A 22343-nucleotide genomic window follows, 5' to 3' on the forward strand; every position below is an offset into this window, starting at 1 on the left:
TGCTCCCCCGCAGACTACAATCCCAGTATGCTGCGGGGCCCGTGGCGGGGTGCAATGCGCCTGCGCGGTGCGGGGCGGAGGCTGGGGCCGTCCGCGCAGAATGCGGCGGAGGTGGTGAGGCCCCCGCGGGGAGGGGGCGGGAGGAGGGAGAGTCACTTATAAATGGCGCCCAAGCAGGACCCCAAGCCCAAATTCCAGGAGGGTGAGTGCGTAGTGGGGGGGGGCCTAGGGAGGGAGCTGCGGCGGGGAGGCGAGGCCTGGGGGTCAGCGGCCTGGGGTGGGGCGGGGGGGGGCCGGGGCTGCATCGCCCAGCCGCTCGCTGCAGAGCCTGGCGTTGACCCTGCTGCTGCCGTCTGTGTCGCTGACTTTGTGGTGGTGGGTGCGACAAAAAGAAACAAAGGAAACGCTTTAAATGGGGCCGAAAGAAAAAAAAAATCCTGCAGCTCTTTCTGAGGAGACGCAGCCCGAGGGGATGTGGCTGCGGCGGGGACGCTGCGGCACCAACGGGCCCGGGGCGTTAGCAGCCGGCCTCTCGTCCCGGCCCTGGGCTCTGCCAGCGGGGCGGCTGCACCGGCTGTGAGGCTGCTGGTTATGGTCCCTCAACGCAAAGGGTCATTTGGTTTTTAGCTTTCAGTGCTCAGCCCTAGAAACGAGGAAATACTGAATTCCCGTAGTCTTTGTCTCTTCCTGCTCCTCACCTTTCCTACCAGTAAGATGTGGGGCCTTCCTATCCTATCGCCTGCCATTTGAAATATGCTTACTTTTCTTGCAGGCATGAACGTTTATTGGTATTAAAACTGTTCAGATCTCCTACATCTGTCAGGTTTTTTATTGTCTTTAGTTTGAACCATGGTTCTTACTGTTCCTCAGCAGGGAGCTCAGTTCAGGATCCTTGTGCAGGAGCCTTGGGCAGTATTTGGGCTACAGCTGGCAGTTGTGCAATCCATATTTACAATAAAGCCCCAGATATCTTTTTTTAGTGGATAATCCTTATGCTTCTTCTGAGACTTATTTCACTTACATTTTGATTTTTAGGTGATGGTTGTGGTTGATACTAACATAGGTAAATGAAAATGCAAGACAAGGGTAAACGAAAGCCTGTTTCACCCCTTCTGCCACTTTGGCTTCTAATCAGGACTTTCCACACAATTGTGATTTATCTTTAAATGTGCATTTTGCAGAAGAATGGCTGGAAACAGGCCATTCTGGGTCACTTATACAACGCTGCAATTGTGTGTGCTCCATGGCTGCTTGTGGCGGAATGTGTTCAATCGTGCAGCAGTGTTCTGTGCTGTGCGTTAACAACAATGATATTATTAACCTGCAGAAATAATCAAGATTTTAATATATGATTCATATTATAATAATTAACGTGAAATCAAGTGAACTGGAGAAACTGAAGTAGAATTCTGGGCTAAAATTATGTTCACAGCTGGAGGAATATGGGCAACCTAAATTTAGTACAGAAGTTAAATTTTTTAGGCTTTTTTCCACAGATGCAAATGTGTTTGTGGTCTCAACTGTAACAATGAAAGGGAGAAGAGTTTTATGAATAAGGCTCCATGCAAACCTAAAATTTAATGCTTTCTTGTGGCCCTTCATGGCATGACAAATGAAAATTAATTTAATTGTAGATTTTTCAAGCCACATGTACATTGAAGAATGGTAGGTAGACTTAGAAGTTATCCAGTGTTCTTCACAAAGCAAAGGGTGAGGAGAAGACTGAATTTATTATGGAAGTGTGTAAGAGCTAGAAAAACCTGAATGTCAAGCTAGAAGTACAAGTATACTCCTTGAAATGAAGGGACTGATGTTTTTGTGTCGGCATGAGAAATGAGATCAGCATTGGGGATGAACTAAGTTGTAGGTACTTCAGGTGTTCGCATTTTGATGCTGGTATCTCTTTAAACTGAGTGCAATATGTGTGAAGAGTCTCAGATGTCAAGTTCAGTTTTTGGGCTGCTTAAGGCAGATTTTTCATCTGTGTTGTGTGCTCGAAAGGTGTTGGTTAGCCTGCAGCTCCCACATACCTGGGAAGGTTTCCCTGATAGGTGTATCCCCGATCCACAAATTGAGAACTTCTTGTTTCTTTAAATACTTTGTGTGTAAAACACTGGAAGGAGTGGCAGTTGGACTCCGGTTTTGAAGAGCAGAGTAAGATTAACAGTGGAAGGTACTTTTCAGCCTATAGCCCCTGAACTGGTCATTCCTGAGCTGCTCATGAGGAAGGTTGTTACTGGTGAGACAGCGTGTTCCTGCAATCCTTGCCTAGTTTGGGAATGGGTCAGTCCCAGCCCACACATGGTGACTCTGGCAGCTCCCTGCTGTCCTGGTTTTGTGCAAAGGGTGCTGAGAACTGGCTGTGTGCTACACGCTGGAGTGTTACACACAGTTTGTCTCTCTGAAAATGTGAGGTACTGCAGCTTTTGAGAAGGAAACATCTGTACTCAGATATCCTGTGTTAAGTATGTTCAAATTCCCACAATGTCACCACACAATAAGACCTTGCTATTGAGGAGGAAAAAAAAAAACAGACTGAAGAACAATCTCTTCCTACTTAAACCACAGAGTGAACAATTTTTCTTGCTGTTGCACAAACCTGGCATTCTCCAGTCCCACAAGTCGGGTGGGGAAACAACATCATGGTCTTGCTCTTCCTGACCTCATTGAACAAGCAATAGCAGGTGGTGACTGCAGGAAAAGGAGCACTGGGAACACTTGCTTCCCTTTGTGTCAGAAGCTTAAGCTGCAGAGGTGACACCTCTTCTGAGAGCTGGTTTCCTTCTCTGAATCAAAATGCAGTGTCATGGAGACTAATGAATCCCGTACAGTAAGATGGTTTTACCTGCTTGCTGCTTGAGTACTTAGGCTGAAACAGTGGGTGTCTGCATTGACATTCAAGGCTCTGAAAGTGTTTTCCATGCCTGCCTTGCAGCAGGATGCAGGGGTGTCTCTAAGTTGGGGTGGCAGTGGCTGAACGTCTGGGCAGGAACGTAAGTTTTGGTACCAATTGTTTGCTGAAGTCACCAGCTGTTCTGCAGAACTCTGGGCAGGCTTGGACGCAGTTTGCACACAGCTCTGCTTGCTTGAGTGCTCTGCAGGGAGGTTCTTGGATCCTCTTTTGTATGAGGGTGAATTTGCTTCTCAAACACCAGCCTGATTCTCAAATAGGTAACTGCCTTAGAATGAATCCAGTGCCAACCTGGAAAGAAATTCAGTGTTGTACTTGATGACTTTTATTTTACAGAAGTGGCACATTGGTGGTGTTCTAAGACATTTATCTGCAACTTTCTTTCAGGTGAACGAGTGCTTTGTTTTCATGGACCTCTTCTTTATGAAGCAAAGGTACGTGTGGCTGCTTATTGTTGCAGGCGGTTCTGACTGCTCCCCAAAAAAATAAGGAATTGTGTCGGTTTACCTGCTGTGCCTCACTAGGTGGGATTAAGGACTGAAACTAAAATGAACATAAACCTGAAAATGTATGAAATAGTTTTAAATCTTGGAGCTCTATATTACAGAAAAATTTCACAAAACCCCCGTGCAGCTATTCTGGTAAACTGCTAAAGGTTGGGGAGGTCTTGTGTGTTGAACGTAGGATACCCCTGTGTTCCCAGAGCACTGGGAAGTGTTTGTGCCCAGAGGACATGGTGCTGATGCAGGAGTCAGTAAGCCAGCGGCAGTCTGGGCTTTCTCAGAGCGTAAGTGCTGAGTATTGCCAGTGGCCTTCAAATGGGACAGCCCTGCAGAAGGTGATGCCAGACTAAAGGCATTCTCAGTGCCGTTCTCACTTCTGCCTTTCTACCCGTGGAAACCATGCAGTGCAAATTTGTGACTTGGAGGAGTGTTCTTACTGTTTCTGCTGCAGACCTCTGCAACTGTATGCCAGACTGTAAGGCAGATTTTGTGAGGGATACTTCTGCATCTGAGTGGTGTTATGGAGTAGTTGGAGCCACCTCTTTATTTGTGTGCTCCCCTTTGTAATGGTCTCACCTTAATAGCAGTAGCTGAGGAAGTCACTGTATTCATAGGCCAGTCGTTTGGAAATAACTGTTTCTATTTACCTCATGTATACATTCTTAACCTAGAAAAAGACCTTACTGCAACTCTTTCTACTGAATATAATGCTCCCTCTGTGGCTATAGGGATCCATATGATTTGACTCTGGAAGATGCCTGTTCAACCAGCTCACCTGTGTGTGAGGTGGGGGCTGCGTGTGACCCGGCTCTAGGAATGGTTCTGGCTGCCCCGGGCCAGTGAGCTGGCTGCTCCTCGACTCTTCTGGTCTTCCTCAGGGCTCTGATCCTTCTGAATGAAGGTGGCCCTTTGCGTGGCTGAGCAGCGTTGCTTGTTAGTCTAGCCCTTGCAAATCTGTCAATAGGCAGTCACTGGTGTTAGAGAGCTGATTTCTGCTGTGGAACAGCTGTGGGGATGTTGATCTCTTGCATGGGAATCTCTGCATGTTTGAACTCAAAGGTAAAAGAGCAAAACTCACTTGGATCTTGTTCTCATTGGCACTGACCAAACTTTCTTCTCTGTTCCAGTGTGTAAAGGTTGCCATAAAGGACAAGCAAGTGAAATACTTTATCCATTACAGTGGTTGGAATAAAAAGTAAGTATTGCATAAAATGAAAGCAGTATTTCATTTTTCTTGATGGGAAAATGCAAGCTTTTTCAGTTTGAATGCGAGCTTGATGGACTAGAAGTACTGTGTCCCTGTGAGGAGATTGCTTCTGAAATGGACCCAAATGATTTGCATACATAAACCAATTATTTATAGTAACATAAAGAAAATATTGCATAACTAATCCCTTCCTTCAGAGCTTTGGGTGTATGGACAGACCAACTTAGGGTATTAGGTGGGTAATGGGAATGTTTTGTAGTGGTGTTTGTTGAGTTTGAACATAGTCACTGTAATTCTTCCCTGGCAGAAACACCTAGTGCAAAAACTTCCTTGTTATGTGTTGGTAGGATAGGCAACCCCTCCTGAGGTGGAGGAACGCTCTCCACTCAAATACAGAGCGTTCTTTACTTTCATAGCACTTTTGGCAGCAAGGTTTGGTAGCAAAGATTTAGAACAGCGTGCCTTAGTGAGACTGTGCTCAGAATGGGAAAGGCTGTCTGAATCCTTCACAGAAGCGGATTTAGCCTATGTTTCAGTTTTTCCCTCTCATGCTAAGGTAGAGTTAGAGATACTTGTCCATTCTGCAAGAATGGTAGAGTTTTAGGTGAGGGATTTCTGAAGAATAAAGACGTCTTCATGAAATAAATGTTCAGCCTGTTAAAGGTGAATACTTTCCTGAGATTATAGCATTTATGTACTTGTCTTTTTGAATTCTGTCACTAGGTTTTGAATTTGGGAAAAGTGGGGGTCTTTTTCTTAGCAATTAAAGTCTTCAGGTCTTCAGAGTCCAGAAGCCTTCCAGAGAGCACTTTTTCTTGTTTTGTTTGGTTTTTGTTTCGTTTCAATGCTGCAGACTCTAGAGTGAAGACTCCTAGTCACTAGTACCCCCAGGTCACTGACATGGCTAAAAGCAGAGCTTCATGTTTTAATATGCACATTTTTAAAATGCATCTGCACACCCTCCCTGCCAAATGGACAGAGAAATGTTTTATTGTAAACACCAACATTACAGGGAGGATAGTTGATTGCTGTGGTGGCTGCTGTTTGTTAACAACGCAGCATAAATGAGAGACTTCCTCTTCTTGTTTATCTCTGAAAGGTGCTGTAAGTGATGTTATGACTCCTGTTTTTCTTGCTTGTGCTGTTTGAGTTTTTTTGCCTTCAAGCTTCCAATTAATGACATTAAAAGTGGCATTGCTGCAAGATCTAGACAGCTGGGGCAATATGACTCCTTAATTTTGGTTACTATAATTATGGTCCTTTGTTACTTGTTAGTTGCTCAGCTTCTTAACTTTTTTTTTGCAAACATCAACAGTTAGGATGCCAAAAAAGTTTCTTCATCATACAGTATGATGTGCTGCATGGTTATATAGCACTTCTTTTGAAGGTCTCTTACAACGGCACGAGGAGGAGTGAGATAAGTGGCTTAAACATCTGACTGAAGCACTATTGTAAAAACAGCAGGTGTGCAGCTGGACAGGTGTTTCTCTGGAGTGCTGGGATGCTGAACTTGCCTTAATGCTCCTGAAGGCCTGTACTAGTGTGGGTTTGCCAGCTTGATGGCCCAAGACTGGCAGCTGTTGCCATGAAATGAAAATGACACAGAACTCTATAAGGAGAGCTTTAACTTGGGTACTTTTGAATAACGTGGCCACTTTTAATGTGTTTTCTTTGAAATAAATTGTCAGATTGCTCAGATAAGCCACTCTTTGTCAAAGTGGAATTCTTGCTCATAACGGTGATTTCCCCAACACCTGTTCTCTTAAATCATTCACTTCAGATTCTTCAAATATTCATGCCATCTTGGTTTCCTTCACAGACAGAAATCAGAGCTCTTCTTCTTACAGTAAGATCTTATTGCTGAATTTGTTAACCTGTGAAATGTTGGAATAGATAAAGGAAACTTGTTTTATAATATCATTATGGCTACAGGTGTCCCATAATTTAATAAGTGTAGAATGTGTTTTTTAACTGAGATGCATTTTTAATTTAAAGACAGTCCCCTCCCTCCTAAATTGCCCATCCTTCTAGTTTGGAAAACTCTTTGGAAAAGACTGAGGGTTGCACTTCCCTAGAAAAATCATTGCAGCTTCAGTCAATGGGGAATGTGTTCGGTGATTCACACCTTCAGTTGTGCCAGTCCATGACTTGACACAAAGCAGAGTTCAGTCTCAGATTCTGTGAAGCTTTTGATTGACTATTGCATGTAGAATGCGATTATGTAATGTTTTTGAATGATGGTTTGATTTTCTTGTTTCAGCTGGGATGAATGGGTTCCAGAAAGCAGAGTGCTCAAATACGTGGATACCAATTTGCAGAAACAAAAAGAACTTCAAAAGGCCAATCAGTGAGTATTTTGTTGGAAGTCCTTGTCAGTATTTTTTTTTATAGAGCTTCAGTCCAACAATCATATATCAAAAGAAGTTAGTGAGTTTGGGAGAAACAAAAAACCTTGAAAGAAATGTTGATATTCATATGTTAATTTATTCTTGAGATGCTTTGGCTTACAGAGGGGTTCTGATCCTTGTCCTCTAGCAGCTTAGAAAGAACAAGCTGCTACTTGGTTTTAAAATGGTGACTTGATGTTTAAGGAAGAGTGGGTTGCTGAAACAGAGGGGCAGCCTGACACCTTGTATGTCCTGTAATGTGGAAATTACCTGCCTAAAAATGACCCTTATGTAGTATCCTTAAAATCTATTGTGAAGTGGTAAAGATCTTCTCAGACAGCTCCAGGATGCCTACAAATAGCTTGATTTTCATGAATGCTAATCTTTTATTTCTTTAATAGAAATGCTTTTACTGAGAAGTTGTTTTATTTTTCAGCAGCAGTGTCTTGCTTCCATGTGATTCAGAATAACAGGGGTGGTGGGACGGGGAGGAAATGGGGTTTTATACTGCTAAGTTTTGTATGCAGAAACCTAAATCTTCTTGATATCAAGTTTAATTTGTTCCTGCTCGTAGCACATACTGATTTGCAAAGCCATTTATTAGACAGTCTCTAAATGTTTTGCATAACCTGCTACCCTTTGAGGGAAAATGAGCTTCTTTTTCTGTTAAAGTCTTATGAGTTTGTTGTTTGTTTGTTTTAAGGGAACAATATGCAGAGGGGAAGATGAGAGGTGCTGCTCCGGGCAAGAAGACTTCTGGTCTGCAGCAGAAAAATGTTGAAGTGTAAGAAGTTTTGTTGGTTTTGGTTTGTTTTGTTTTTTTTTAATTTAAAAACAAAACCCCACCCAAAAAACCTCCCAAATTTTTGCTTGTCAGTTTTACAAATGATCTTTAAATAGTGTATTTCTTACGATGGTCCTGCAGGCTAAACTACATCACTTCTGAGGCAACCAGTACAAAAGCTGAGTTTCACTTTTGTGATATCAAAAAGGCCTTTGTTGAAGTATTTTATTAAAACTACCTTCTTAGACTGTGCAGTGTTTAATACTGCATCAGGCTGCTGAGTAGACACTGCTTCTATACTTGTTTTGTACTCTATTCCTCTGAAATCAGTGAACTGACACTCAAAAAATGGTGAGTCCTCTTAAGACTTGTGTATCTCAGTGAAATTGGTTTATATATAGAATTTTTCAATTCTTCAGAGCTGTGCAAGCACTTTTGAATAAAATCCTCAAAATGCCTTGACCTCTTACCATACAGATGTTAAAACTGCATTTCAGGAGTCTTTGTTTTGTTTTTTTGGACAAAACTAAACCCATATGTTATTCAGAATGGTTTTGTATCTTAAGAGACCAGAAGCAAGTTCAGACATTTATTAGAAAAAATGTCAGGATGTAACTGTCAGACTTCTTTCTTTCCACCCTTTTTGGCTTTTGGAAGAGGCTTGTGTGGTGTTTAGATTCTCATACAGTCAGTGCAGATCTGCTCGTGTGCTGTGGAACTCCTGTTTGGGGCAGTGCTTCACTTCATCATGGAGATGGTCATGACTAAAGAGATGTTTTGAACTCCTGCCTTCACTTATGATTCTGGTCTTTGAGGAAGCTGCTGAAATGACATCAGTTCCTCAGAAGCGCTTTTGGGAGCAATCTAAGATTTCATGTCTCATTTAGGGGCAACTTTGTGCTACGAAATATGTATCAGTGATTTGAGAAGTGCAGCAGCAGTGGGTACAGTTTTTTGTTCTGGATCTGAAGGCACATTTCCCTTTGGGGTTAGTCCAGGCCTGGCCAAGGCTGTACACTAGCCCTTGGTCTCTGGAAGGGGAGACCTGTGGGCCGGCACGCTCACCTGTGGGCTGTTGCTGGAGATTCCGAGGGGCTTTACTGCCACTGGTTTGTGCCCTGTCAGCTTGGGACGGGCCTCTGGAGGGACCTACTCACCTGGTTATCTTTGTTTGGAAGTGGAAAAAATAACCCAACCCAGATGTCTGTTTAGACAGCTCCTAATGAATGTCATTAAAATCTATCCAAAACAAATCTAAATTATGACCATTACTAATTCGGCTGCTTCAGGAGTTGTTGTACCTGAGTCTTCTTGCACTTTAATCAGTGAGAGTAGAATTAATTTCATGTGTAACTTTGACAGAGGTATTGATGACTCAGTTATAAATGGCTGCAATTTGCCCTGCAGAGAATATCCCAGCAGTACCATCAGGACAAGGTTCCCTGTGCTCACAGCTTTAGTCACTGGGTAGTTCAGACTGATTGCAGGGGGATGAGTTGTTCTCTCTGAGTAACTACGAAATGTCAACCTGTGCTGAAATTGAAGTTCCCTTAATCCTCTCAACCACACCTAATAATGTTGTGTCCAAGGGAGACCCACACAGCAAAAATTATTTCATCTTAAGCCTCTGTGTAACTCTGAAGCTTGAAAGCACATTACTGGGTCTGTCTTTACTCTCTGGCGTAAACCAGGTAGGGAAGGGGAGCAGCTTTGCTTTTTACTGTCATAACTATCCTGAGCATGGGTGGCTGTTTCCAGCACAGCGAAACAGACAGTAAGCTAATTCTCTGAAACTTCTGCTTCATGTTGATTACAAAAATGAATTGCTTGATGGTGGATTTTCAGAGTTATAAAGGGGAAGAAAGAAAACTATTGTCACTAGAACAGCAGTCTTGCATCGTGGAAGTTATTTGTGACAGGGTCCTGTATGGTCGTTGCACTGATCTTGCTCCTTGTCTCTAGCCATCACCAGCATCCAATGTGTCTTTCTAAATTAGACCTGTGCTGCTGCTTTCAACAGTCCCATTATTTTTCTTCCCTATTTGGAGACTTGAGGGAGAGGAAATACTTTGACTGACCCCAGCAGCGACGCAGGGTTGTGATGCCAAGGTATTATTGACCAAACTACTGCTGCTCACATCCTGCTTACAGCTAGAGGCAAGAGGGCTTCTGAAAAATCTCAAAATACAGTTTTGAAATGAAACTTCTGGATTGTTCTCATGTTGTAAATCTAAGGTCATTGCAGATACATAAAGTACTGATGGTGGGGAGGGGGAGAAAGTTGTCATGAAACTATTCTAAAGGGGTAACATTGTCAACCTATTTGGGCCTCAAAATTTACCTTTTGTAGCATTCTTGGAGGATCAATCAAAGGGAAAGGTAACTTTTAGTTTGAAACTTATTCTTCAGATAGCCAAACAATAATGGGAAGGAAATAACAGTGTAAGCAAAATTTATCCTCCAGGAATGTTCAGTAAGACTATAATATGCTGCTAAAAAAGGTAAATTTTTGAATCTTAAATAGATTCTCTTTAAGGCTAAACACTAGGTCTGACATTCTTTCCTTAACTCAACCCCCATTGTGCCTAGATTTTTCAGACGAGATGGAGCGCATACTGTTTGCTGTTTGGAGACCCCTACAATATCGACGCGGTGAGTTAAGGATGGATTGTCAAACCAGGATTTTCATCCTGAGATCCAGATCTCCTTGCTTTCGTGCATTTCTTTTAGATTCTTAAAGTCCTCAGTTGTAATAATGTAAGCTTCAGTAGCAGTTCAGTTAACAATTAGATGTACTGCACTATATATCTTTGTATTTTTTTTTTTTAAAGCCAGTATGGACCACCAGTTTCTAGTTTCTCTGAAGCATATCCCTTTTCAGTTGGGCTAGGGTATGATGTGAGCAGCCAAATGCATTCAATGTGGCCACTGGTTAACAAGTGGGGGGCAACTGGTTTCAGGTGTCTGGAACTGGCTGGTTCTAGAAGGTTCCAGCTGCTCTGCATGCTCACTGGAGCTGGAGTTCCGCCTCCATGGAAGTCGGTAACAAACTGCACCATTGTCTGCACGTGGGACACGAGGCTGCTGCCACAGATGGTGCCTGAAATGCCTGCTTTGAACTTGCTCCTTAATGTACTATATTTTTATTGTTGGCTTGACTCTGTTCTGAATAACTGTGCCTGTAAACTGCAGCAACTGGTTCAAAAAGCTTGTGAGACTATTTGTAAGCAATGTTTGATCAAATAGAAATATGCATGAAATGCAGGTTGGGTGCATTTGTTTTTAAAATAACTGTTCCTCTTATAACTAGAAACTATCAAAGAAAAACAAACTTTGTATGGTTATAGCAGGCTGCCAAAAATGAAACACATTGTTAGAGATACTGACTTTTCTAGGCTGTTTTATATGTAGCTCTGCTGAATTCCAGCTTCTAAGACTCAATGCTACATTTTGTGGGCATAATATGATTAACTTGCAGAAAACCAGTAAACTATTGGAATTAAGGGGTGCTTGGAAAACAGGCAACTGAGAGTGTTCTGGAGGGAAGCTGTGTTACTGACTAGCGAATTTGAGAATAGCATCTGTTTTGAAATTCCATGTATGCAAACAGTCTCGAGGGAGCCGCTCTCAAAACAGTATTTCAACTTGGGGTTAATGTTTTTACTTCTACTAGAAGTCTTGTTTTTAGTCTTGTTCTTAATCTGAACGTGTTGCTCAAAAGCCTGAGCTCCTCCTGTCCCTGGCACAGCCAGTAGCTCTCACGAGCTGCTTCAGGGTCCTCTAGGTGTCCAGTGACATGTGAAGACCTGCGTGCCAGGCTGTGCCAGCCGCTCCAGCCAAGTGTTCTGCCCTGTCTTGCTGTCTGATGGTCACCGGTACTGTCTGCTTAGGGAGGATCAAGTTAAGTCCACTCTAGACTGATGCTCTCCCCAAAATACCCTTTTTGCTTCCAGCAGTCTGTAATTAAGAGACTTCAGAGCTGTAGGCTGTATCTGTGTGATGGGTTTGATAACCCTGTGTAGGGCTGTCTTACTTTTATCTAATAACTTCTGAACCATTTGGACTTTTGGCACCTTGTGGCACCATGTTTTCATTTTAATTCAGTGCTATGTTGGAGAGGGGAGGAAAGAATTACTCCTGTAGTTTTAATGTCTGCTGCTTGTTTTAATGCATCTTGAGGAAAGATTGATTAATCAAAGAACTTTGCCTTTTATCACTAGTGATAACTCTGCCACATTTCCTTTGTCTTCCTGCCCAGCTCTCAACCTGAGCAAGTCCTGGGCTGCCTGCTTACTCCTGGTGTAGAAGCTGTTGTAACTGCCAGCTGTTCTTTATTCTCTTTACCTGTTTGGTTTTATGGTGTGCCTTCTAAGGTCGGGTTGCCTGGCCAGGCACAGGAGGCATACGTGTATATAACCCAGACTTTGATCCTTTTGCTAATAATGTTCAAGGTTTAATTGATCTGGGTAGAGATCTTCCATCTCAAAGCTGAGTTAGTGACTGAGCTGCTTGAGCAATAGTGGCTGATTTCAGACTTTTTTCCAACATACTTATTTTTCACATTTCAGTTTTTTTTTTTTACTACTAGTCACCTTGTATTAGGAGAGACCTTATGACTTCATATAGCTCAGTTACAGCTGTTTTATCAGTAAACGGGCACCTAATCTCCATTTTCTGGCATTTATAACTGTATTGAACTGAAATGTCTGAGCCGAGTGGCAGCCATCTCTGCTGCTACCTTTGTCTTAACCAGCTGTTGTAGGGAGATTCTAACAGACCTCTAAGTCATGTTAGAAGGCACATGGATTTGGGGAGAGTAAAATACTTGTTATTGTCCACAGCATTTTTATCTGCCTGGTCATGGGCTCCTAACTGTTGTGGAATAAGTGAACCTTCTGAAGTGTTGGTTTTTCCTGATGTCATTTGCCTATGTTGAATTCAATTTTCTAAGCTATTTTTATTTTCTACTGAGAGTCCTATAACCATGTCTCAGACACTCCAGTTTAGACCTCTGGGCATTGGCACCAACTCTTGTGCACAGATTGCTGGCTGCCTGAGGTTCTGTGACAGACACTTGATTGTCTTTCTGCTGGCATGTCTGTAGGAAGGTGAAGTGCAGTCTTTGTCTTCTGTGGCATCCTCCTTAGTCTCACATTTTGATCATGAACATGGTCCTGAGTTGGAAGCTGAGGCTGGAAGCTCAGCATTATGCTCTTGTGGCATGGACTGCTAATTTTCCTTCAGTGTCTGTCAGCTTTGACATATAGTATTGTTCTGTGACCTGTAATAGTTTTCTACGGATTATCTTGTTTCTACACAATTTCAGATGGTTATGTCAGTAGTTTGTTTATTTTTGGCTTTCTAATTCAGTCTCACATTTTGATCTCTGACACTTGAATATTCTTGTTATAGCTGAGTGTTGGTCTAATCAACCCCTGCAGTGAGACTGGGTTCGCTCCTCAGCAGACCTGCCGGCTGACCCGGCTGCTTTGAGGAGGTAACATCTGAGTACAAGCAGAAACACAGGACTTGAAATACAAGGAAATCTGAGGAATGAGGTGGGAGAGCACAAGCAGCTGCCTGGAGTGGTTTGTGCCAGACTCTGTGCTCCAGTGACAGATGTGGTTTACTGTCTTCATTGCAGTAGTTCTTTAAGTACTTCATATTGCTTGTCTGTTCCAGTTTAAGACTCTGCTTCTAAACTAATGCTTAACATTATTTTTATCTTGTGAATTTTGCATTCTGGAAAGAACACAGTGTTCCTCCTTGTTTACTCTGGGTTTGGAAGGCTTTCTCTTCAATGTGCAAGTCCATTATCAGTGACTTAACTTGGCAATTGTTCCTTCTTGGAGAGAGATGATCTTTATTCTGCTTTATTCAGGCCTAATGCTTCTTCATGACTTGAAGCTTGAAAAAAGCTTTAATCTTCCTATCTTCAGACCTTCCTAGAAACTCCGCCTAGTTGCTGACCCGGATAAATGCAGTTCAAATCCTGAATGCACAGTCACTTGAGATAGTGGTGAATTTCCAGGGAAATAATCTTGTACTGGTCAAGAGTTTTATCCACACAATCTGCAGTGTTTTTGAGAGGTTTCACTGGACTCCTGTGAATAGTGAGCAAATTGAAACATGACTAGTAGTACTCTTAATTAACATTTTCTGAAAATGGTTGTTAAATATACAGAGTCCAGATAGTAACAAACACCTGTTAGGACAGTTTAATTTTGTCATTTATGCTCTTGAACTGTCAGAATATTTACATGTTGTGTGCATTGTATTTCCAGTGCCATCACGGTTTTTGGAAGTACAGCTCTTCATTTGGAATAAAAATAAGGGCTAAGGTTAGAGACTTTAGAGAAGCGTGAAGTATGTTAGCAACAGTAATTGTTGAGAGGAGCATTTGGAAGTAGATAAGTATTAGGGTCAAGGTCATTTAGTACTGCTCCAAATGTTTCTAATAAGTGGGCAGTGTAATTGTGATTGTCCTAAAAACCATGGTAGAATTGTAGGCAGTCCATGTAGTTTCATGCATAGAACTCTGCTAGTGCTATTTCAACTTCCCTCCACTGCTGTGCTGCTGAAACTGTGTGTTTCCAATACTTAACTGGAAGTTAATTCAGTTGATTGCAATTTATCTGATAATTCCCAGCACTTCTATTTCCTTGTGCCATATTCCATCTCTAAGTGATCTCTGAAATACGGAAATAAAACACCTACAAATCTAGTGTAGCTTTGCAAGAGCACTTAGAAAGTGTGAAGCATCTGTAGATATTACTTGCATCAGTGTTAGTACTGGTTTTAAACACTTGTGTTCTTTGCATGCCTTCTGGGGTTTTGTAGGTTTAAATTTCATTATTCCCCTCAAAATGGTGACTTCTAACCAGTTACATGAAAGCTCTTGTATTTTCATAACTGTGATGCTAAATCATATCTGACACTACTTTCGTGTACTTTTATCTACATATTTGATAAGACCACTGAGTATTTACTTGTTCTGAAGTTAGTGGACAATTTTTCCAGCTTTCTACTTTTGATTCTTTAAGTACCGCTGTCTTTATATTTGCAATAATTCATGTTCTTCTTGCAGGAAAACAAAAAAGAACAAACAGAAAAGTAAGTGTGTCTTTATTTTGTATATAGATGGATATCCTTAGTGAAGGATTCTTAGCTGGAATAAGATCTTAAATCTGTCTTAACCAAGATGACTTACTGTCACCTTGTGTTGTTCCTCTTGCACTTTGATGTCCCTTCCCCGTGGTCAGGAGGAGTGTATACTTTTCTGCCTTATAAACAAACTACTTGTTTGGGTCTGTTGTGAGTTTGACCTCTTGCAAATTAAAAACTAAATGATATCTCTGTGGATCTGTTGAAATAATTTCATAAGCCAAGCTTATGTTTTCTTATGGAGATGTGACATAACTGCAAAGCTGAGCTGCTACTTCCAAAACTACTTCTGAAGAACATTACAGATATTGACCTGTTGAGGTTTTTTGGTGCAGAAATCTCCATCTTCAGATAAGTGTAAATATGGCAGCTTAAACTGTCACAAATATGTAGAATTTCCAAAATACAAGTAATATTTACAACAAGCAAAAAAGTGACCTGAGAGAAATGAGTCTCGCTTATAAGTCCTCCTTCTATACCCGTTTTTTAGTGGTGTTTCTTACTGATTTACCAGATTTTGTAAGCAGCATAGCGTCTTTTTTTTTCTGTGCAGCTCCAGGAATTGGAGAAGGGAGCAGTACCAGTGAGACTCCTCAGCCCCCAAGGAAGAAGAGGGCTCGAGTAGATCCAACAGTGGAAAGTGTATGTATTTCTGGTTCTCACAGAATTTTTGATAGAAAACTTCTTGCTTTGCTCAGAAATACAGACAGTGATACGCTGTCCTGCAGTGTGACATGTTACAGCTTGCAAAGCTAAGGTTCCCAAGTTGCCTTAAAATCTGAACTATTTCCTTGTTCCCTGCAGAACTTGCAGGAGTTACTATAGTTATTGCTCAGTCCAGTGCTGTATTTCAGTTGTGAAAACAAAAAATATGGGTGACTCTGCTTGGACAGTTACATGAAAGCAATTGGTCTGGCTGCATTTTTTTCAGGAAGAAACATTTATGAACAGAGTTGAAGTAAAGGTGAAAATCCCAGAAGAGCTGAAACCATGGCTGGTAGATGATTGGGACCTGATCACCAGGCAAAAACAGGTAATTTGGCGGAAGAACCATCTGGCCATATATAAGCGAGGACACTAAAACTGGAATTTCCTATCCTGTTCAAGTGCAGAGCAGTGCAATCTCCTGTAGAGCCTGGCAGCAGCCTGATGGCTTCCTTGACAGTTGTCATTGGTTGGATTTTAACCACAGGTCACCTGTGAGTAGGACTGTGGCTCAGCAGAGCTGTGTGTAGATTTCTACAATAGACTTGGTCTAATCAAGCATAAGCTAGAAAGGCAAATAATTTTAAAAACTTAAGCTTTAAGCATGGTGTTAACTTTCTGCATGCTTGGCCTGCTGACATGTTGTGAACAGTTGACTTAGTTGGTAGAGAACTGGTCTGTAGGAACACCACGTGATGCATTTTTACCTGAGGTCCTTCCTGCCTTGTTTACGTGTCACTCACTGCCAAGTTCCGCAGGTATCTGGAGTTGTTCTGCAGCTCTGACAAAAGCTGCTGCTTGGGATTGCAATTCTTATTAATAACTTCTGCCAGGCTGGATCCATATAAAGCTCCCTAATACAGCAAATTAAACTTTGCTTTCCATTTTAAGAGTATAAAACACTTTCATGATCTTAAAACATTAATGGCTTGTTTCTTGTATGAAATTAGCAAGTAGCATAGAAAACAATACTGTTAAACTGTTTTATATTGTTAGGCTGCAATTGCATGCTTTCACTGCTGCTCCCAGGTACTCTCTCCTTGCAGTCCCAGACATGGGAAAATCTTGTTTGAGTCCTGTGTGGATAAGATTGATTTTTCTTGTTGAATACGAGTCTTCAACTTGCATCAGCAGCAAAGGTCATTGAGCACTGCTGTGTTACACTGACTCCAACTCTGGAGAATTATTTTTAATTTTTTTCTCCCTTGGATGTCTTCAGACTGCAGTGTTCTTGTGAAGTGAAATAGATCAGAGAACTGGACTGCATGCCTCCAAAAAACAACCCTGCGTACGTGAATTTGCTGTGCTACTGAGCCTTGCTGCACACAGCTGAACTAGTACCTGTGGGTACAGATCTATGCGTGGTGTTAAAGCTGGAAGTTAATCCTCAGGGAACATTTGTCTTCAATTCTGTGAGCTCTAATGTAGCTGGGACTCCTTGCTGTGCAGGCAGCGACACCTCCCCACAGGTGCCAGGTGTGAACTGGGGCTGCGAGCGGAGCTGCACACAGAGCGGGTGGATCAGTCAAGGCTGCTGTTGTAGCTGCTGGGGCAGGTCTGCAGGGGCACGTGCTTTGCTGTGTGCCTTTGCTTCTTGGGGTCACTTCAGCAGTTTGTCAGGTTGTTGTTGAACAGCACAAATGTGTCATGGAAACATGGATGGAGTCACTCTTCTGGGTTTTTTTTGGTCTGCACAACTAAAACAGTCGGGTGTTCCGTAAACACTTAACCTCTTAACCTGTTAATCTTATTCTAGAAATGTCCTTATGTGTGTTGGCCTAAATTTAGCATGCAGATAGAAATGTTTGCGTATATTAGACAACTTGTATTTGTTCGATTTTGCTTCTTGTGTAGCTCTTCTATCTTCCTGCCAAGAAGAATGTTGACTCCATTTTAGAGGATTATGCAAACTACAAAAAATCACGGGGAAATACTGATAACAAGTAAGTAGTGTCATTTCAAAGCTTAAATACTTTTTTAGCTGTTGTTGTTGGACTTGTATTTCATGGAAAATGTTATAAGGTTGTTAAAAATGTCCCAGCCCTATGTCCAGCTTTATGTTCCAAGACAGAGGTTGATTGAGGAGTTGAGAAATCTTTGACGAGGTACTTCAGGAATGCAGTTCTGCTTTCTGGATATTATTTCTGCTTACCGCACCTTCCCTAAGCCTTTTCCTAAAAGAAGCCAATACAAACCGAGTGAATAGTTCTCCACCCCTTCACTCTAGCTCGGCTTCCCGTGTTGGGTGAATAAAGTCATTGGCACTTGCTCTGTATGAGCTCAACAAATGATCCAAAAAGCTGTTTAGCAGATGAGCAAAATGTTCCTGTTTGGGGGGACCCTGGTGGAGGGAGAAGGCTTGGGGATAAGGTGAAGATTCTTATTTGTAATTACCTGAGCAGTTCAACCCTGACAACAAACAAGGTGTGTTTATTCCTGAATGAAGCTTTCCTGCTTTAAAGGGAGAGAAACTAGAAATGTGAAGTTATTTTCTTCCCTTCAAGAGGAAGCATATCATTGATTTGTCAGGGTGTTTTAACATTCTTTTATGTAATGCTCTATTCAGAATTTGTTTGCAGGGTGGAGGGAGGGTTGTACTTCTCAGATATGCAGTGCCACTGTTGATTCCTGTACAGTTATTCAATTAGTCAGGACATTGGAGGCCTATGGGAGTGTGGTCTGGAGAACCCTGGGTAGAAAGGGGCAGTGCCCTGAAATATTTGATGCATGTCCCTTTCTGTTAAGCAGGAGTTCAGTCTGATTACTTAAAGTACTGTTGTACTCTGAAGCTGATGTGTAGCTGGGATTAATTTAGGTTGAAAACACCAGACCTGGTAAGTGCCCTCAGTTACTGTCACTTTGAAAGGACTGCTTCAAGAGGTAATTTAAGTGAACAGATGACTAAATGCAAGACTTCTTGGTTTGCCTAAATTCTTACTGAGTCTAGAACAGGACATTTCAAAGGAGATCTTGAAATGCTTTACTCCCTGCAGCTGCATATTTTAAGGTCTCCAGGGAAACTTCCTTGAAAAAACTGAAGGCTTGTAAAAGATCTTTGATTTTGATTGACTTGCCAAGAAAATTATCATCTCGTGTCCGTCCAGTCACTAGAACAAGACTTGCAGTGTTGTCTCTGTTTTCCAGGGAGTATGCAGTCAATGAAGTTGTGGCTGGAATTAAAGAATACTTCAATGTCATGCTGGGAACTCAACTGCTGTACAAGTTTGAGAGGCCCCAATATGCTGAAATTCTAGCAGATCACCCAGATGCTCCCATGTCTCAAGTCTATGGTGCCCCACACCTGCTGAGGCTATTTGGTGAGTATGAGATGGAAGAAGGGCAGTTGAAGGATTCAGATTCTTCTTCCTCCTGTCCTGAGTCTTGGTGGGTGTGAACTGCAGAAACTGGACAAGCAGCTATGGAACATGTTTCATTCTTTCTTTACTCCATGTACCTAAAACGTTCAGAGCCGTTCAGGGATTTGGAATGGTGATGGATTTTCGACTATCTGGTCATTTTTGGTGAGCTTGTACATAAGGAATAGATTCCTGGGCTGCTTTTATATGCTACTATAAAGTCTTAGACTGTACTGAAATACTTGTTGAAGTTGTTTATAACTAACAAGTTCTACTTCTTGTGAAACAGTGCGGATTGGAGCCATGCTTGCTTACACTCCCCTGGATGAGAAGAGTCTGGCTTTGCTCTTGAACTATTTGCATGACTTCTTAAAGTAAGTATTTCAGTCTTTCAGCAAGGAAGAAAAAGTTCAGTAAGCACAGGCTGTTGTAATGTGGCCTATTTTCAGTGAACAATTGTTATAAACCATATATATTATCTTGGGTCTGTGTGCAGCATCTTTGCTGAAGATTGCAAAGTTTTCTCAAACTCTGCTGTCAGGAACATGAGTAAGACTGGTTTTAACTTCTCTCCAGTTATACTGAGGTTATTGCTAGTTCAACATGTTTACGTATTATTAGTCCGCACTTCTAAACTGTCCAAGTCTGCTACTTGTTTCAAAATAAATGTTGAAGCATTTATTTGTAGTTGCTATAAAAAGCAGATGACAGTTACAGCAAACTATTAAATTATGCAATAGTTACTCAACAACAATTGAGCAAATGTTGAAAACTGAACTTTACCACTGTATTTCTGGGAGAAACTGTCATTGTAGCTTTAGTGCACTGCAGTACCTGTGGTGGTGTGGACATGTTATATTCAGGATGAAAACTCCACCCTAAATAATACAAGACTTCAATGCAAGATGTCTCTTGGAAAAGAAAAAAATCAGACATTTGATTTCAGACAGGTGACTCACATCGGTAAAGAACCATGGAGGCAATTGCTTGGTTCACCTGTATATGTTTCCTGAATGTGAGATTCTACAATAGAACCAAACTTCAGTTTAGTGTCTGAGGAATTGTACCTGCTTTCCCCATACAAATGTGCGAGCATGACTTTAGCAGCTCCTGTGCATCTGTGCCATACCGGAGGAGTTTTGTATTATATACATGTGTGTGTAGGGCCAGGAGTGTGGCTTGGAACTGAGCTGTGTGCCAGCTCCCAGTGTCCTGCAGCTTTCTGCTGTTGCTGCACTGGCAGATTTTCTTGGTCAAATTCACTAAAGCTGTAAACTTATTTCTCCATGACATAATTACAGAAGAAAGAGAAGTGTTCTGTATATTTTCATATAAGGCTTTAGTGGTCTATGGATAGTGTTTGAAAATAGAGATTTGTAAATAATCAGAGTAACAAAGCAATAAGCTGTTTTGCCAGTAAATACAGTTTTTCCCTCTGTGTGCTTGGATACACTGTGAGAAGCTGAAAGAAAACCCTCAGACAGTCCAGGACAGCTCTGCAGTAGAACTTGAGTGGAGCAGCCTGATTTCCAGGCACACTTGCCTTGGACTGGTCCTAGAGTAGATCAGGGTCTTTTGGGTAAGTGTGAAGGAGACTCAGATGCTGAGGAGCTCTGGGCTGTATGGGTGGCAATGGGAAGCCTGTGCACTGACCAGAAATCTGAGTAATGGCAAATAACACTTCTCCTCTGCCAGGGCACTGAGGCAGCCACTGCTCAGTTTGCTGTCACCATTGTCCCTTTGGCCACCTCAGTTCCCTCTTTGCGCAGAGAGAACCTCATGGTGTCCTTCCCCTTGTCTCCACCCCTTTGAGTACAATCAGTAGTAAATCACTTCTTGGCCCAGCTCTTGGCCCAGCAGCTGACTGAACCTCACATCCTTGGAGCTGGAGTTGCTTCATGACTTGTTTGGAATTGGGTTTGGGTTTTTTTGGCGCAAGCTGTCAAATCTTTAATTGCCTTACACAGCTGACTTTTTAGTAGATACATGTTTGGTTTCTACTTTAAAAGTAATGTTTTATGGTCTCAGCAAGCACCTAACGATTCACTCATGTGATGCTAAGCAGTGGAGAGTTTAGGCAAAAAAGTAATTTCATCTTTTTATTATTTCTGATAGGTATTTAGCAAAGAATTCCTCTGCGTTGTTCAGTGCCAGTGACTATGAAGTAGCCCCTCCTGAGTATCACCGGAAAGCAGTATAACGCTGTGCTGCCGAGTGGTGACTGCATCTGTAACACTGTCCACTTCTGCATCTTGTTCTTCACCTTTCTATTGCACATGTCTCTATTGCACAAATTATGTAAACATGATGTGAATAAAGTTGTGTGTTTAAAACAGAACTGGCATTTGTAAGTTCTGAAGATTTTCTTGTCCTGCAATGGAAGCTTGGAGTTGAATGGGAACTCTGGGATTTCTGGCTTGCTACTGTTGTTTGCATCAATGGAATGTACAGAGAATGCATTATGGTATTGCATTGTATGAACTCTTCAGTGCTTGTGGGTCTGTTTTGACGTTAAGATTTGCTTCACTAATCTGCTTTATTGTGTAGTAATGACAAATGCAGGTTTAGACCCATGGGGTTATGATCACCCAGTGTTGGTGCTATTGATTAGTCTGACTTTCAAACCCATTTACCTTCTTGGTGTTGGAAGTAAAATGTTTGGTTCATAAACGTATGCTTTTATTTAGGTAGTTGAAGGACTGTGACTTTTATATTCTAACAATAGAGAAATGCATTACCATATCATAGTGTCTTGGAATTGTTGGTTTTTCACACAGCTGTTTTACAAATCTTCAAATAAACTTTTTTAATTTGAAATGTTTTCTTGTATTTGCATCAGTCACTACCCTATGACTGTGTTCTGTCAAGTGCTAAGTGTACTAAACGTAGTATAAAGTTCTGCAATATTAACTTGGGAGATGTTGTGTTTCTAATTCAGAGGACCATTAGTGAAAGCCCATGGACCGAGTTCCAGTGGAGGAAGCAGATTCCTTTTCTCTGGGATCATCATATAGTCTTTAAGAACTCTGCAACATTATCGCTACTTACAAAGCTTATTCTTAAAAGTCTGAACTCTGAGCACATTGGCCTGGCTTCCGTCAATCACTTTCCTGTTTTCTTTTTTATATGTATAGCAGCATTGGAAATGGTGAACTGTAGGGCAGGTGAGGTGCACTGGGAATTGCACCACTCAGGCTGCTGGTTTCAATGGTTTCCCGGAAGCTGTTATCCTCATGCTTCTGACTCTTATCTCAGTACAAGAGCAGCTCTGTCAAATGCTGAAATGGATGGTGAAGAAATGGCTGTCAAAGATGTGCGGTAGCTCT

At 41.8% G+C, this 22343-nt stretch overlaps 1 protein-coding gene across 5 annotated transcripts; it reads left to right on the forward strand.

Moving 5' to 3' along the window:
* The first annotated feature begins 56 nt into the window (after window positions 1-56).
* Window positions 57-21834, forward strand: MORF4L1 (mortality factor 4 like 1). 5 transcript variants are annotated; one of them, XM_071813917.1, is made up of 14 exons: window positions 57-202; window positions 3299-3345; window positions 4542-4609; window positions 6402-6467; window positions 6882-6968; window positions 7712-7792; window positions 10382-10444; window positions 14880-14905; window positions 15510-15598; window positions 15888-15989; window positions 17516-17604; window positions 18806-18978; window positions 19307-19391; window positions 21133-21834. In XM_071813917.1, the coding sequence occupies exons 1-14, from the start codon at window positions 163-165 to the stop codon at window positions 21215-21217; spliced, it is 1101 nt and encodes a 366-aa protein (XP_071670018.1). In that variant the 5' UTR covers window positions 57-162; the 3' UTR covers window positions 21218-21834. The 5 variants fall into 5 exon arrangements, with proteins under 5 accessions (XP_071670018.1, XP_071670019.1, XP_071670020.1 ...); XM_071813918.1 differs by having other exon boundaries at window positions 6441-6467; XM_071813919.1 differs by lacking the exon at window positions 10382-10444.
* Window positions 21835-22343: the final 509 nt, after the last annotated feature.

The sequence above is a fragment of the Patagioenas fasciata genome, chromosome 12 (genome assembly GCF_037038585.1).
Source record: "Patagioenas fasciata isolate bPatFas1 chromosome 12, bPatFas1.hap1, whole genome shotgun sequence".
Lineage (NCBI taxonomy): Eukaryota > Metazoa > Chordata > Aves > Columbiformes > Columbidae > Patagioenas > Patagioenas fasciata.

Bases quoted from the DNA above. Each gene is read 5' to 3' on its own strand.
- MORF4L1 (XM_071813917.1), top strand. From the start codon at position 163: ATGGCGCCCAAGCAGGACCCCAAGCCCAAATTCCAGGAGG. The intron at 3,346-4,541 runs GTACGTGTGGCT...TCTCTGTTCCAG, and splicing joins CTCTTCTTTATGAAGCAAAG to TGTGTAAAGGTTGCCATAAA. The intron at 6,468-6,881 runs GTAAGATCTTAT...TTCTTGTTTCAG, and splicing joins TCAGAGCTCTTCTTCTTACA to CTGGGATGAATGGGTTCCAG.